The sequence below is a fragment of the Heptranchias perlo genome, chromosome 38 (assembly GCF_035084215.1).
Source record: "Heptranchias perlo isolate sHepPer1 chromosome 38, sHepPer1.hap1, whole genome shotgun sequence".
Taxonomy (NCBI): Eukaryota; Metazoa; Chordata; class Chondrichthyes; order Hexanchiformes; family Hexanchidae; genus Heptranchias; species Heptranchias perlo.
In genome coordinates this window covers 16566743-16580602 of record NC_090362.1, presented here as the reverse complement: position 1 = coordinate 16580602, position 13860 = coordinate 16566743, and the positions used below count along the sequence as shown (strand labels likewise).

Below are 13860 nucleotides of genomic sequence, written 5' to 3'. Positions count from 1 at the left end.
TTTAAATTTAGCAATTGAGCTAGCATCAATTGCCGTTTGCGGAAGAGTTTTCCAAACTTCTACCACCCTTTGTGTGTAGAAATGTTTTCTAATCTCACTCCTGAAAGGTCTGGCTCTAATTTTTAGCCTGTGCCCCCTACTCCTAAATGCAAGTTGTTGTTGTAGTCCATGACAAAGTTTTCCCTAAATTCAATTTTCCATATATTCTCCTGCGCAAACATCTGAAGATAATGCGTAAAGAAACAAACAAACATCTCTTATTCATTTTTTATTAATAAATATGAAATTAAGAGCAATTTGCAAACAATATAAATGGAGATATTTTGCCAACCATATTTATAATTAGTGGGACATATCTTTGCTCGCTATGCATAGCGACATGTTAATGGACATATTCCCAGGAGATAGATATATTTCTTAATGCTAAAGGGATCAAGGGATATGGAGAGAAAGCGGGAACAGGGTACTGAGTTAGTCAATCAGCCATGATCATTTTGAATGGCGGAGCAGGCCCGAAGGGCCGAATGGCCTACTCTTGCTCCTATTTTCTATGTTTATGATTTTGCTGGGAATACTGGCAGAGGAAATTTCCATAAACATGTGTACAAAGCCGCTACACTTAGTGAGCAGAGGAATTCTGTCCCCATCATTATTACTCCTTTAAAATATCTAACACTGTCGTGTGCGTCCAGTCTTATCAACAACATACAGGAGGCAGGCTGCATGTTTCAACCCATCAACGGATATTAGGGCTGATTTATCGATCAGGTGCTACCAATGAAATGGAAAATCAAGGACCGTCGGCAACTCCTCGCCGGGAGGACCCAATTGAGACACGATCCCTAATAGTTCATATCACAGATATGAGTCGAGACGTTACCGTTGGCGATGGGTTAACCTCCACGCTAAATAGCGAGCAGAGAAAAGTCGTACAAACGTGTTAAAACATCATCTGCCAAATCACCAACTGCACTTTCCAGGTTGTTAATGTCCGGAGTATCAATAATTTAAATACATAATGTATAGACTAGATCTGATGCTTAATCCTAAAATCAAAAGAAAAACCGCCTTACAGTCTGTCTGCTCCTGATTTGAAAGCTCCCACTGCAAACTGGTCATTAGGAATCCTAACGCTAATCAATTAAAGTGCATTTGTCTTGTATCCTTCAGCTCAGTGTGATTTTTTGCCGTATTTTACACATAGTAATAAAACATTTAAAACGTCGCCACAGTTTAACTGTATTACAGTGAATGACATCTGATATGCATGATTCGTTCCTTTTGGCACAGTCTGCATTCTCCCAGTTAATCCCCGAATCTGGCACCCTCAGGCACTCCGGCACAAGATGCAGCAAAAAGCTGCGACTGTTGATTTCAATTGATGTATTATCAAATCTTACACAAGGTATGCAAGACCTGTGCTCACTTTCAATGGCGTAGTGTTGGCACCTTTTGACCAATGGCACTGAGCTGCCAATTCACAAAAGAATCTAGAAACAGTCCTTTATTTTATCACGCACAACAGTTGAATTTTGACATCCTTCACGAGTTGCACACTGAGGCTGTTGCACTATTGACTGAGCTGGGTGTTGCATGTTAATCCTATAAACGAAGAGAGAAGAGCATTCGTTCACAAGCACTGGATAGTTCTGCTAAATGAATTGCACACACCCATTTAGCATCATGTAACATATTACAATACTCAATCGCTTTCCTTTGTCTCTTTTTCCCCCTTTCCCTCCTGAATAAGCACAGAAGACCGTGAGTTAGGAATTCCTCTGATCGCTAAGTGTTGTCGTCTCATGAATATGTTTGTGAAAATTTCCTCTGCTCTAAAATATGGTAATTTATCTAGAAAGACTGAAGCGGGAGATCTCCACAAACATTTAAGAGGTCACCACACATAGCAACAGAGGATTATTTCACCTCACGATTACTAGAGTATAGCCACAGTAGGTGATGGCTTTCCAGTATGTGTGTGGCATCTGTGACATGTACCCATTCATCTCGCTCTCTCTCTCCCTCCCACTCCCCTCTTTCCCACCCGCCTCATACACTTGTCAGCCGTGGCTCATTGGTAGCTCTCTTGCTTCTGAGTCAGAAGGTTGTGGGTTCCTCTCGAGAACGCACAAAATCTAGTACTGAGGGAGTGCTGCACTGTCAGAGGTGCCGTCTTTCGGATGAGACGTTAAACTGAGGCCCCGTCAGCCCTCTCAGGTGGGTGTAAAAGGATACTATTTCATAGAAGAACAGTGGAGTTCTACCCTGGCCAATATTTAGCCCTCAACCAATATCATAAAACAGATTATCTGGTCATTATCTCATGGCTGTTTGTGGGATCTTGCTGTGCGCAAATTGGCTGCTGTGTTTCCTACATTACAACAGTGACTACACTTCGAAAGTGCTTCATTGGCTGCAAAGTGCTTTGGGATGAAAGGATCTATATAAATGCAAGTCTTTTTTCTGCTCATACCTGTCTGAGAGCACAAGACTTGGTTGTCTATGTAAAAATCACAGATGCAAATCTGCATTCTTTCACCCTGGTACAGTAAACCTTTGCATCGTGTTAACTAAAAACTACTGTGATCCATAAAATTGGCTTCAAATTATTATTTTTAGAGCAGATACAATTACCTTGTAGTTCAGTGGTTTCCTCAGCTTTAGGTATAAACAACAAAGTCTTTGTTTTCAAAATTATTTTTCCTTTTCTGGAATGAAAAGGTTTGGAAATAATTAATACACATAAAAAACTGAAAGAGCAATGGAAGTGTAGTTGAGTAAATTAGATGAACACGGCGATTCATTGTTAGTACATCCTGTAGCTACACAGGTTCTGGCATGTTTAGTAAAATTAATCTCTTTTACAGTCCCTTGAAGTGATATTACACAGCAGTGAAATGCAAAACAGAAATGATGGAGGTCAGAAATAATGACAACTACTTGCACTCTTCTAGAATCATAGAAAGGTTACAGCACGGAAAGAGGCCATTCGGCCCATCGAGCCTGTGTCAGCTCTGTGCAAGAGCAATCCAGCTAGTCCCACTCCCCGGCCCTATCCCTGTAGCCCTGCAAATTTTTTTTCCTTTCAAGTACTTATCCAGTTCCCTTTTATAGCACCATAAAATGTGGAAAAACATCCCAGGTGCTTCCCAGAGGATGAGAAATGGACACGGAGCTGAAGAAGGAGATATTAGAGGAGGGGGTGACCAAAAGCTTGGTCAAAGAGGTGGGTTTTCAGCAACGTCTTAAAGGCAGAGACAGAAGTTAGAGTTGGACCTAGATGGCTGAAGGCATGACCGCCAATGGTCGGGCAAAGGGGAGGAGGAATATTGCCCAATATTGCTTAACTATCACCCCAGACCAGGTTTAGAAATAGTTTTAGCTTCTTCCCACCCCCAGACAAAAGAGAATAAGTAGAATTAATGTAATTGGAGGTTTAATTTCCTCCAGTAGCTCACTGTTCAGTGTGTTCATGCAAAATTCCTTTCCATGTTATTTTAATCCCGTTTGACCTGATTTAAGGACATTTTCCAGATATGGCCACATTGTGATTGTGTCACAACACAGGGAGCAGCACTAATCTCAATTCAAATGTTGAATTTCTATGTCATTCAAGAGCTTTCAATGCTTACTCCCTTGTGGAATAACCTGGATATTCCATTATTCCTCGCTATGGTGGGGGTTTCCTCTGTATTCAGTACATAAGGAAATTGTAAATGCATTTATAAAGTGTTGTCTCACTATAGATAGTGTACAAAGCAAATCTAGTCCTCGGATGTTGTTTTTAATCACACTAACCACTAATGTCTTCAAGATATCTTACTGCCTTTATAGAACACATTATCACCTGTACAATATTTTATCCATTCTTATCTGTTGACAAAGTCCTAACACTCTGCTCCTTTCAGCTTACAGTGAGCAGCAGCCATTGAGCAGAATGCACTTCATACCCATGCTTGAAGGGTAATTAAGATGGAGTGAGTGGCTTTTGAGGAAGGTGGTAATTACGAGAGAAGTAGAGAAAATATGTAATTAAGATAAACAGTGTATTCTTCGTGAGCTCTATTTTTACTCACCGTTAAATATAGACCGTCTCCATAATCATAAGTAAAGCTGGGGTTAATTAATCCATCACCCATTTCATCATCACCATCCTCTCCGTTCAGCATAAAGAATGTTCTTAGTTTTTCTGGGATGCAGTGATCCATAACTATTATAATTATTCCGAGAATGAAGCACAGTAATGCTATGTTAAAGAAAAAAGGAATCTGTTATTTGGTGCACTTTCCAAATCTGCAGTTGGCTGGGATTGGGAACTTAATGGCCCCGATTTTAACCTCCTCCCCTTACTCCTCCCCCCCCCCCCCCCCCACACACAGCCGGAATGGTGCGTGGGAGTGGTTAAAATTGAAAAATTCTACCTCCCAGCTCCAACCCACCACCTTCCCAGCTATTTAACTGACTGCCGAAGTCCATCCCCACGGGTCCCTGGCTGCGGCCTCCTGCCCCTAAATTTCCACTCCCACCCACCGGCCAGGCAGTCAATCTGGCCGGGTGTCGGGCAGGAGTCTGCAGAGTTTTATCTAAAAGAGGCAGAGCTTCCACAGCCCCGGCTTTTGCCAGGTTCATCGCCCGCTCCCCCCCCCCCCCCCATTAATATTGAGGCCAATGTGCGAGGAATCCTGGGACTGAACCCATACCTTGGTGCTCAGTAACACAAGTTAGGGCACCATGATCTACTTTTTCTAACAATACGATAATTGGAAGATCCCAATCCCAGCCATTGTGTCAAGAGAGTTGGCAGAACCTAGCCATTCCCCAAATTGAGGGAGATTGAAGGGAAAGTCAGTTTCAGAGTGTCACTGAGAGGCCTGGCAGTAGTTCGGACCTACCTACTCAGCTAAGGGAAATGTGTGTGGTGCAAGTAGGAGAAGAGAATCTAAAAAATCCTAAACTGTAGTAAAGGTGACTCTGCTTCTAACTTTCCTTAAGCCGATTCTGCTCTTTTGCAATTGCTCTTTGGATTTTCATTCATTCAAAAGCAAAACTAACAGTTTATTTAACACCACATCTATTTAAGCAAAAACTAAAACCATGTTTGTGCTGCAAATATGAAAGAACTGAATGACTTACTGGGCCCCGTCAGAGGGCAGTAATTGTTCACCACATTGTGTGGAATTAGAGCATGTGGGACAAAGGAAGCTAGGAACAGGAGTTGGCCATTCAGCCCCTCAAGCCTGTTCCGCCATTCAGTTAGATCATGGCTGTTCTGTATCTTAACTCCATTTGCCCGCCTTAGTAACTCTTAATACCCTTGCCTAACAAGAATCTATCAATCTCAGTTCTAACATTTTCAATTGACCCCCAGCCTCAACAGCTTTTTGAGGGAGAGAGTTCCAGATTTCCACTACCCTTTGTGTGAAGAAATGCTTCCTGATATCACCCCTGACTGGCCTACCTCTAATTTTAAGGTCACTTCCCCCTTGTTCTGGACAGCACCACCAGAGGAAATAGTTTCTCTCTATCAACCTATCAAATCCATTAATCATCTTATACACCTCAATTAGATCACCCCTTAATCACCTCTCAATGTGTAGGCTAGACCAGGTCGGGGAGGCAGGTTCCCTCTCCTTAAGAACCATTTGGGCTTTTACAAAAATTGGCAGCTTTCATGGTCACTTTTTGTTTCTAGCGCCAGCCCACAAATTACCAGATTTATGAATTCAATAAATCTGGTGATTTGCGGGCTGGAAGACTCAGCCAGGCAGGGGAGTAGATTTGCATACTTGAGAGGAGTTCAAAACACAGTTGGATGTTAGTCTGTGGGATTTAGAGTTCGAGGGGGATGGGTTTCAAGGGCTGAACCATCCGTTTTTCTCGTCCGCATTGCAAAAAGCTCTGCTAAGCTCACTGACAATGTCATGTTTAGGCTGGAGTTGTACTGCAGCTACCAACCTGAGACCAATGATGTGCAGTCAGCAGACTGGAGTTATACTGCAGTCTGACTTCAGTCCGATTGACACTGAGGATACAGCAACAAATCAGGAAATTATGTGAGGCGCCCCTGATTTTTTCATCCATTCATTTTAGTGGTCAAAAAATCAGGGGCTTTGCTTGCGTGATTTCCTGATACACACTCCCAGCAGGGGAGCTTCACACCAGGAGCTCTAAAGCGGAAAAGTTATCCTGATACGAATGCAAGTCTGTCTTTCTTTAGATCAGCTCATTGTATGCATTCTTTGTTTGAGAATACAAAGTCCCAGTACTTACCAGTTGCTAATGTCAGCCAGAAAGAAACACCCAAGCTAGTCTTCAGCGTTGTTGGACCAAACTGAATAATGCATTGACGTACATTCAGTGTAGTGGCAAATGAGATGACTCCAAAGACCATGAATGCGGATGTGACCAAAGCCATGTACCCTCCATACACAATAGTTGACATGGAGAAGAGAATATTAGTGATGACCCAGGCACAAAACGCCACCCTAAACCGGAAAGAACAAAACACAAACTTAAATCTACAATGAATCTACTACTTCTAAACACTTCACTCAATGTTACTTTCCTTTGTTCAATAAGATAGGAATGTACCAAACAAACATTCAGCTCTTCCAGAACTCTAGATCTCCTTCCTGAACCTGCCCCTCTCCTATCCTGAAACCAGCTTCCCACTGTTGAGATTTCCTTTTAGATGCTTCAAGATGAGCCAGTTGTCCACTCTGCGTAGGGATAGTTAAGGCAAGTGATTTTTCACAATGAAATATCTCATGACATATCCAGCGAATTTCTACATGTTGTGTAATTTGCTGCCCAATTTGGCATAAATGTCCTGGGAGATGAGAAAATTTTGTTTTCTGAATGGATTGGAGTAATAAAAAGTCATGTGACCTAATGGTAGTCTATTCCACAATTCAAATAGCATAAAACTCAAAAAACTATTCCTTAAGTTTAGCTCCTAATTAGGATCATAGGATGGTAGAAATTTCAGTACAGAATAAAGCCATTCAGTTCATTGTGCCTATGTTGGTTTTAGCTCCACATTCTAACTATTTAATCCCATTTTCCTTAGACCCTTTAATATTTGTTTTCTTCAAGTGTTTGAACAACACCCTCTTAAATGCTGTAATTTATTCAGCTTCATTGGCCACTTATGTTAATGTATTCCATATCCTAATAACCCTTTGTGTGGAAAAAAACACCTTCTTCTAACCTCCTCCTTAGGCTTCTAATACCAACCTTAAGTTCATGCCCTACCGTTACTCATTCATTGGCCAGTGGAAATAATCTTTCACTATTTAGCCTCGCAAACACTTAAGGATTTTGCTCTTGAGGTCCCCTTAGCCTGTCTCTGCTCCAGTGAGTAGTGCCCTAGGTGAGTCTACAACTTACAAACCTGTTCTTGCTTTCTCTTATCCTGGCTTAGCACCAAATATCTTTAATCATCAACCATAATCATTTCCTTTATTTTTTAAAAGCTGATGTCATATACTTCTCACACTCCTGTTCAATGAGTATATATTTTAATTCCTAACCTCTCTTTATAGCTCAATGATTGTATTGTCGTGTTCTGGATACTTTACAATGCTCTTTATCTTTTTACAGTGCAGTGATCACAACTATCAATGATACTGCCTTTGTGGAAGCTGGAACAAGTATATTTCAACTTGATATCATTTGGAAAATACATCACTGGATTCTGTAGTTTATTGTTTTTCTTTGATGGATTCTCAGAGTGTGGGCATTTCTGGCAAAGCCGGTATTTATTGCCCCTCCCTAATTGCACTGTAATGGTGGGGGTGGGGCTTGAACCAAAGCACTTTGATACAGCTGAGTGGCTTGTTATAGGGCACTTTAAATAGAACAGTTAAGAGTCATCCACATTGGTGTGGGATTGGAGTTAAATGGGGAAGGATGGCAGGTTTCCTTCCCTAAAAGGACAATTGTGAACCAATCCGACAGCTTGGTGGTCACATAGCTTTTTATTCCTCCAGGTTTTTTTTATCTGCCATGGTGGGGTTTGAACTCTGGATTATGAGTCTAATAATTTATCCATTACACTACTGTACATCACAATGTGTCTGTGAAGATTTGCTCTGCTCAGTATCTAATGGAATTGTAAACATGTCTACTATTTCACAAGAAAAGGCAAAAGCGGAAATCTCCACAACTCATTTACAATGTTGCTACACAGTGTGACCTGAACAAATATTCCTCCACTGCTTTTATTTTCCATTCCAAAGTTTTTTTTTACATTTATTCTCGGGATGTGGGCAACGCCAGCAAGCTACATTTACTGACTGTCCCTTGTGCCACATTGCAGGGCATTAAGAGTGTGGGCCAGATAGGGTAGAGGCGGTGTGTTCCCTTCCCTGAAGGACAGTGGTGAAACAGTTGGGTTTTAATGGCAAATCTGGCTGCTTTCATGGTAGTTTTCTGGTGCTAGCTCACAACTGACCAGATGTATAGAATTCAGTTTCACTTTTTGCTATGATGGGATTTGAACTCATGACATCTTAGTTGCTACACTACTGTACCCCTAATCCATTTGTTTGTTTAGTGGTGGTCACTGGCCTTGGTTCTGAATCCAAATACATAGGAAGCACTGGATTACATAGATTAACATAGAATCCATAGCACAGAAACAGGCCATTCTGCCCAACTGGTCTATGCCGGCATTTATGCTCCACACGAGCCTCCTCCCACCCCTCTTCATCTAACCCTATCAACAAAACCTTCTATTCCTTTCTTCCTGATGTGCTTATCTAGCTTCCCTATAAATGGTTGTTCTTGAATTAACAAAACCCCTTGATCTTCAAATAGATCACAAATCCTAGGTAAAATGCAATATTGCATCTTACTTACCACATCATGGCTGTTGCATAGTGCCCAGAAAATCTGTACTGTGCGTGAACAAGGCAGGGGGCGTTGTGATTAAACTTTTCTGCGATGTACAAAATTGGATTTGGAAGCCCTCGTTGTAGTCCTTTGTAATAATCCTCTTTGTAATCTACGTCAAATCTCCACTGGAAGTTCTCATTGTAGTCTATGGTTTCATTGAGCTGGTTCACAGGGAGTCCTGCAAGCACATAGCATGAAGTGTGCTCACATGTTAATCCAGGTTACAGATTGCAGACGACAAAAGCAACAATATTTATAACGAAATCATCAGGATAGAAAATAACACATTGTAATTGATGAAAATCCAATCCCTTTACATAAAAAGTATTGGTGAATCATTCTGAAATGCATTAGCTAAATCTGTGTTGTGCCATCCTTTATAAGTGTATTTGTGAAGGTCTCCTCTATTTGACAGTGATGTTATGAGCATTTACTATTTCACTAGAGCACTGCTGCTTCTGTTGAGTGGGATTGGTCACCCAGATTAGTTTCAGGGGGGGGGGGGCGGCGGGGGGGACTTTTCACAAACACACTTACCGAGGGCAATTTTAACCTAACTTGCTGGGTGGGAATCCTATGGGATCGGATAAAACGCTGGTTTTACAAGCCGCCCAATATTAGTCTCCAGTGACTTCAATAGAAAGTAAAATCATACCGGGTGTAAAACTGGCATTGCCCCCGATCCCGTCAGTTTCCCGACGGCTGGGTTAGGTTAAAATTGCGCCCACTGTGCCAATACATAGTGACCAGAGTTGCCCACATTGTTGCCAACGAGTGATGAATAATGGAACCCGTAAACAATATCGATTATTTCTGATTGACTTAATTTTGTTCCTTATCAGTGTATCCCCATTGCAAATCACAATGTAACATCAGCTGATTTTTATCCATTGAGTTGTGACAATTTAGTCCATTCTTAATTCAAAATCACTTCATTCAAATTATAGACTGTTTAATCCATAACTTCTCTGTCCTATAGCAAATTGGCGGTGCCTTAAACAATGCACCAACTGTGCTTTCCCTCTGTAAACCTCTCCGCCTCTCTCTCCTACATTCAGACACTTCTTAAAGCCTACCTCTTTGATCAAATCTTTGGCCACCTGCTCTAATATGTGGCTCGGTGCCAAATTTTGTTTGATAATCGCTCCTGAGGAGCATCTTGGGACTTTTATTATGTTAAAGGTGCTACGAAAATGCCAGTTGTTGTTTAAAGGATCTGTTCCTGTGCCTTTCTGTCAACGCAATGTCTTTAACAGGTAACAACACAACTCTTAACAACACCTGCCATTCTAGTCCATTTACGTATCCAAGAATTGTTGCCAATTTACCATCAATAAAAGCCCGTCACTACAGTTGGGAGATGCTTTACCTTTAAGAGTCACGTTGATTCCTGCCAGCCCAATTTGGAGCCCCACTCTGGCAGTGATTATTTCATTGCTGAAAGCCTTGTAGGTTGTGTTCACTGTGACATATCCTGCTTCCCAGTCACTGGTAAAGTTCACCACTACAAAATGAATAATGATTAGTTAGTTATCTTCATTGACATGTGTCTGATTTCCTTAAATAAATATAAAGTCCTCTCTTGTTTAGAAAGCCACAACAAACCACCTTGGATTAAACTCATGCTTTGACAAATAATTTCTAGACCTTCAGAATTAATCCATACTATTAATAAGCCTTAAATTTAAAACCAAGAAGTAGTATAGCCCTCATGTATAATGTGTGAGAAATTCATGGAGATATGTGTCATTAAAATGAATAACTGGGTCTCTGCAAAAAGCTTATGATTCCAGTTCAGCCTGAGCAAATTTTATTGGCCTGTGCGTTCTTATGGGGCTGACATGATTCCTCATCATTGGCAAATTGATATTTTTTTATGGTTTTCATTCAGTCAGCTGCCAAGCCCACTAATAATTCCGGTTCCATGGGAGCTTCTTTTACAGGATGTTGGCCCTCTGTCTCTGTGGAAACCTTCCCATTCTCCATGCTATCTATCTCAGGCCGCTCTATGGTACTGATTGTCAACAGTGGTATATTGATAATCCTGTACAATCAATGCTTCAGTGATGTAAACAAACACAATGCAGAGACCTTGCCTAGTCAAGTAGAGTGGGATTAAAACCCAGCTCATGCAGCCACAAACATCATTATTTGCATTACATGTGCATTGGACCTTGTGGTAGCCCTTAAACCCAATGGACACAACTCTGGACACATCTGTTAAACCCTCCTTTTACATTCACAACAGCTCAAAAATTGGTATGGCCCAGGTTTTTACCTGTGTATTTCTCTAAAATGAAATGGTATAAATATTTTGAAAAAAAGCTGTTTGAGGGGAGAGTAGATCTTCTCTGTTGCTCTGCCTTAGCGACTTCATAAACCCGGGGTTTACCATTTTGCTAAATACAGCGAATATGGGGAACCTTCCTGCTATGTTTGGGATGTTGGCAAAGCATGGGAAACCTTCCCCCATTTAGTATGCTGCTAGTACAACAATAACGTGCATTTATATAGCACCTTTAACATAGTAAAAACGTCCCAAGGCACTTCACAGGAGTGTAAGCATTCGCGAAATAAACCCCACCCAGTCGGAGGACGCCTCCAGCACACGCCGTCCACCGAGACCACAGAGCCCTAATCCGGGACTGCACCGGGTGAAGCTGGAGTGAGTCTGGGACTCGTTAGTCTGACCCTCCTGAGTTATAGGAGAGCACTGTTTCAGAAAACGGTCTCCCTCAGGGCAGGGAAATGAGATTAGATCTTTGCAGAACTCTTGAAAACCACAGAACATTACGAATAGCAAATTGCATAGTATCGATAGTTCTGTTGTGGACTTTGCAACGCAGGGCTAGAACTGTGCAGTACATCCGATGCAATATTCATTTTAATTTTAAAAGAAACATGTAATACACACCCACAATGATCACTCCAACGAAGAGACTTATAACAACCCTGCAGAACGAAAAGAGCCGCTGCAAAAATAGAACAAGCAAAATTTGGATTTCAAAAACAAACGAAAACACATTTTATTTACTTAAAACAAAGAAAGTTCCATTGATCGAATTAATGGATCTTTTAATATTCCGGATTTCATTTTACTCAACGGGAGACAACCTAAATTTGGTGGATTTGTCAACCTCTTTTAACAGATAAAACGAATTCGTTTTAAAATTGGGAGAATCGTGGAGTTAAAATTAGAAGATCATAAAACTTGAGCGAAAAGTCGACCTGACTATTACATAGAATTTGTGCCCCACACGTGTCTCTTCCCAACCTATTTCAACTAACCCTATCGGCATATTCTGTATAACATGGGGCAGTTAGGGGGGAACTTATGTCTGAAATGTAAAATAAAGAAGTCTCTGGGTGTTTCAGATGAGAATGACCTGAAGTTATCTGAAACCTTCAATAGCAGCCAATAAGATGCTGGCTTGCGTTAAGAGGGCTAAAAGGGAGAATATTCTCTCTTACTTACCCCTTTCCCTCTGATGCCGGGTAGAATGACGAGAAACGTCACCGCAAAGACCAAAAACACAAGGATAACTACGAGTAAAGCGATGGCGAAAGTGACCGAGGTTCTGTTTTGGCCGTAGAAGGGGGTGATTCCGTTGAAGAGCGTCATGACTGGTGACTGCGAGCGATACTACAGAACAACTAGAGAGAGAGACAGAGAGAGAAAGTTACTGGGCAAGACTTGTACAGGTGACAGGCGGTGAGTGCAGCGCACCCGGCATAAATCAGAATAAAAGCATGTTTTCTTTCATGTTAAAACCAGCTAAACTCGATCAAACAATTCATGTTCTGGTATTTCACTTAAAAAAAGGTAGCACATTAGAATCATAGAATCTTACGGCGCAGAAGGAGGCCATTCGGCCCATCGTGCCTGTGCCAGCTCTTTGATAGAGCTATCCAATTAGTCCCATTCCCCCTTGCCCTGCAAATGTTTCCTTTTCAAGTTGAAAGACTATTCTTTGCTTTCCACCTGGATCTCCACAACCCTCGCGGTGTCTCCCTCCACAGAGTGAACAACTTTGACCTTTAGCGATTTTCCCTTTAAGAAGTTAAGACTTATTTAACGAATGTCCGATTTTTAAAAAAGACCAACAGATTCTAAAGTTAACTCAGACATTGATCGTTGTATTTTTCCCCCCATCATTTGAAAACATCACCAAACTTTGTGCTGCTCTTTTTAATTTTAATCCAAGAGTTTGCTTTGTACAAATCAAAAGGAAAAAAAATCTATGAAAGAAAACATAATAATATATATTAAAAGTTCCAGTACTCAACTCACCTTATCGCGGATATAATTTGGAGAGATTATGGGTTTTGGTTCTTTTTTCTTGTTGTGAAGGTAAATCTCGAACCAATCCGCTCCTTCAAACGGAATATTACAAGTTGTTGATGTCTCTAGCCCCAATCCCATCTTATTTATACTCTTGCTTTTTATCTCGTCTAGGCTCAAGTCCAGGTGTTTGCGTCAGGTCAATGATAAGTAACAATAGATGGGACTTTCTTCCGCATCACCTTCCTGGTAGCGATGCAAATTCACCCACGCCCTCTCCCTACGTAATACCGACCCTCCCCACCTTGATTAAGGCTTTCCCCATCTCGGTTAATTGGACATAGCAGATTCTGTGCACGCGTTCACGCCGCGGACACTCAGCACTTGCAGGTAAGCTCGTGAGTTGTGAAGGAATCTTTGATAGTTTCTTAAATGGCCGGAAGGTTTTCTGGGTCTAGGTGAGGAAGTCGTGAGCTGAGATTAGCGAGGTAGTGGTTCCCTATCCCAGCCAAAACTTTCTTTGTACACAAAATACATGAGATTAACACAGAGAGTTATTGTCTGAATGATAGGATGTACATACCAGTTCTAGGGGGGAAATCTCAGCTCGGAACACGCCGGACCCATTTGTGTTTAAACAGATTCCTCTCCCTCATGGCCCGCTTGTGTGATGAGTAGCC

At 41.4% G+C, this 13860-nt stretch overlaps 2 protein-coding genes across 3 annotated transcripts in view; one reads left to right on the top strand and one right to left on the bottom strand.

Annotated features, from left to right (window-relative positions):
- Window positions 1-255: 255 nt before the first annotated feature.
- duox2 (dual oxidase 2) lies at window positions 256-13849 on the bottom strand. Of its 2 annotated transcripts, none has more exons than XM_067973550.1 (9): window positions 13764-13849; window positions 12374-12552; window positions 11813-11870; window positions 10268-10402; window positions 8863-9076; window positions 6271-6485; window positions 4077-4246; window positions 2635-2708; window positions 256-1602 (listed from the first exon to the last, which is right to left on the bottom strand). In XM_067973550.1, exons 2-8 carry the CDS (start codon window positions 12518-12520, stop codon window positions 2661-2663), a joined length of 987 nt encoding a protein of 328 aa, XP_067829651.1. In that variant the 5' UTR covers window positions 12521-12552; window positions 13764-13849; the 3' UTR covers window positions 256-1602; window positions 2635-2660. The 2 variants fall into 2 exon arrangements, with proteins under 2 accessions (XP_067829651.1, XP_067829650.1); XM_067973549.1 differs by lacking the exon at window positions 13764-13849 and adding an exon at window positions 13190-13282.
- duox (dual oxidase) overlaps window positions 13540-13860 on the top strand; it is a 51832-nt gene continuing 51511 nt past the window's right edge. The window contains exon 1 of the mRNA XM_067973543.1: window positions 13540-13570. The gene's annotated coding sequence lies outside the window, so the exon portion shown is untranslated. The remainder of the gene's footprint in view (window positions 13571-13860) is intronic.

Coding starts and splice junctions, on each gene's coding strand:
- duox2 (XM_067973550.1), bottom strand. CDS start 12,520: ATGACGCTCTTCAACGGAATCACCCCCTTCTACGGCCAAAACAGAACC. Junction 10,403..11,812: donor CGTTGGAGTGATCATTGTGG/GTGTGTATTACA, acceptor TTCATTTTGTAG/TGGTGAACTTTACCAGTGAC. Junction 2,709..4,076: donor GAGACGGTCTATATTTAACG/GTGAGTAAAAAT, acceptor TTTTCATTCCAG/AAAAGGAAAAATAATTTTGA.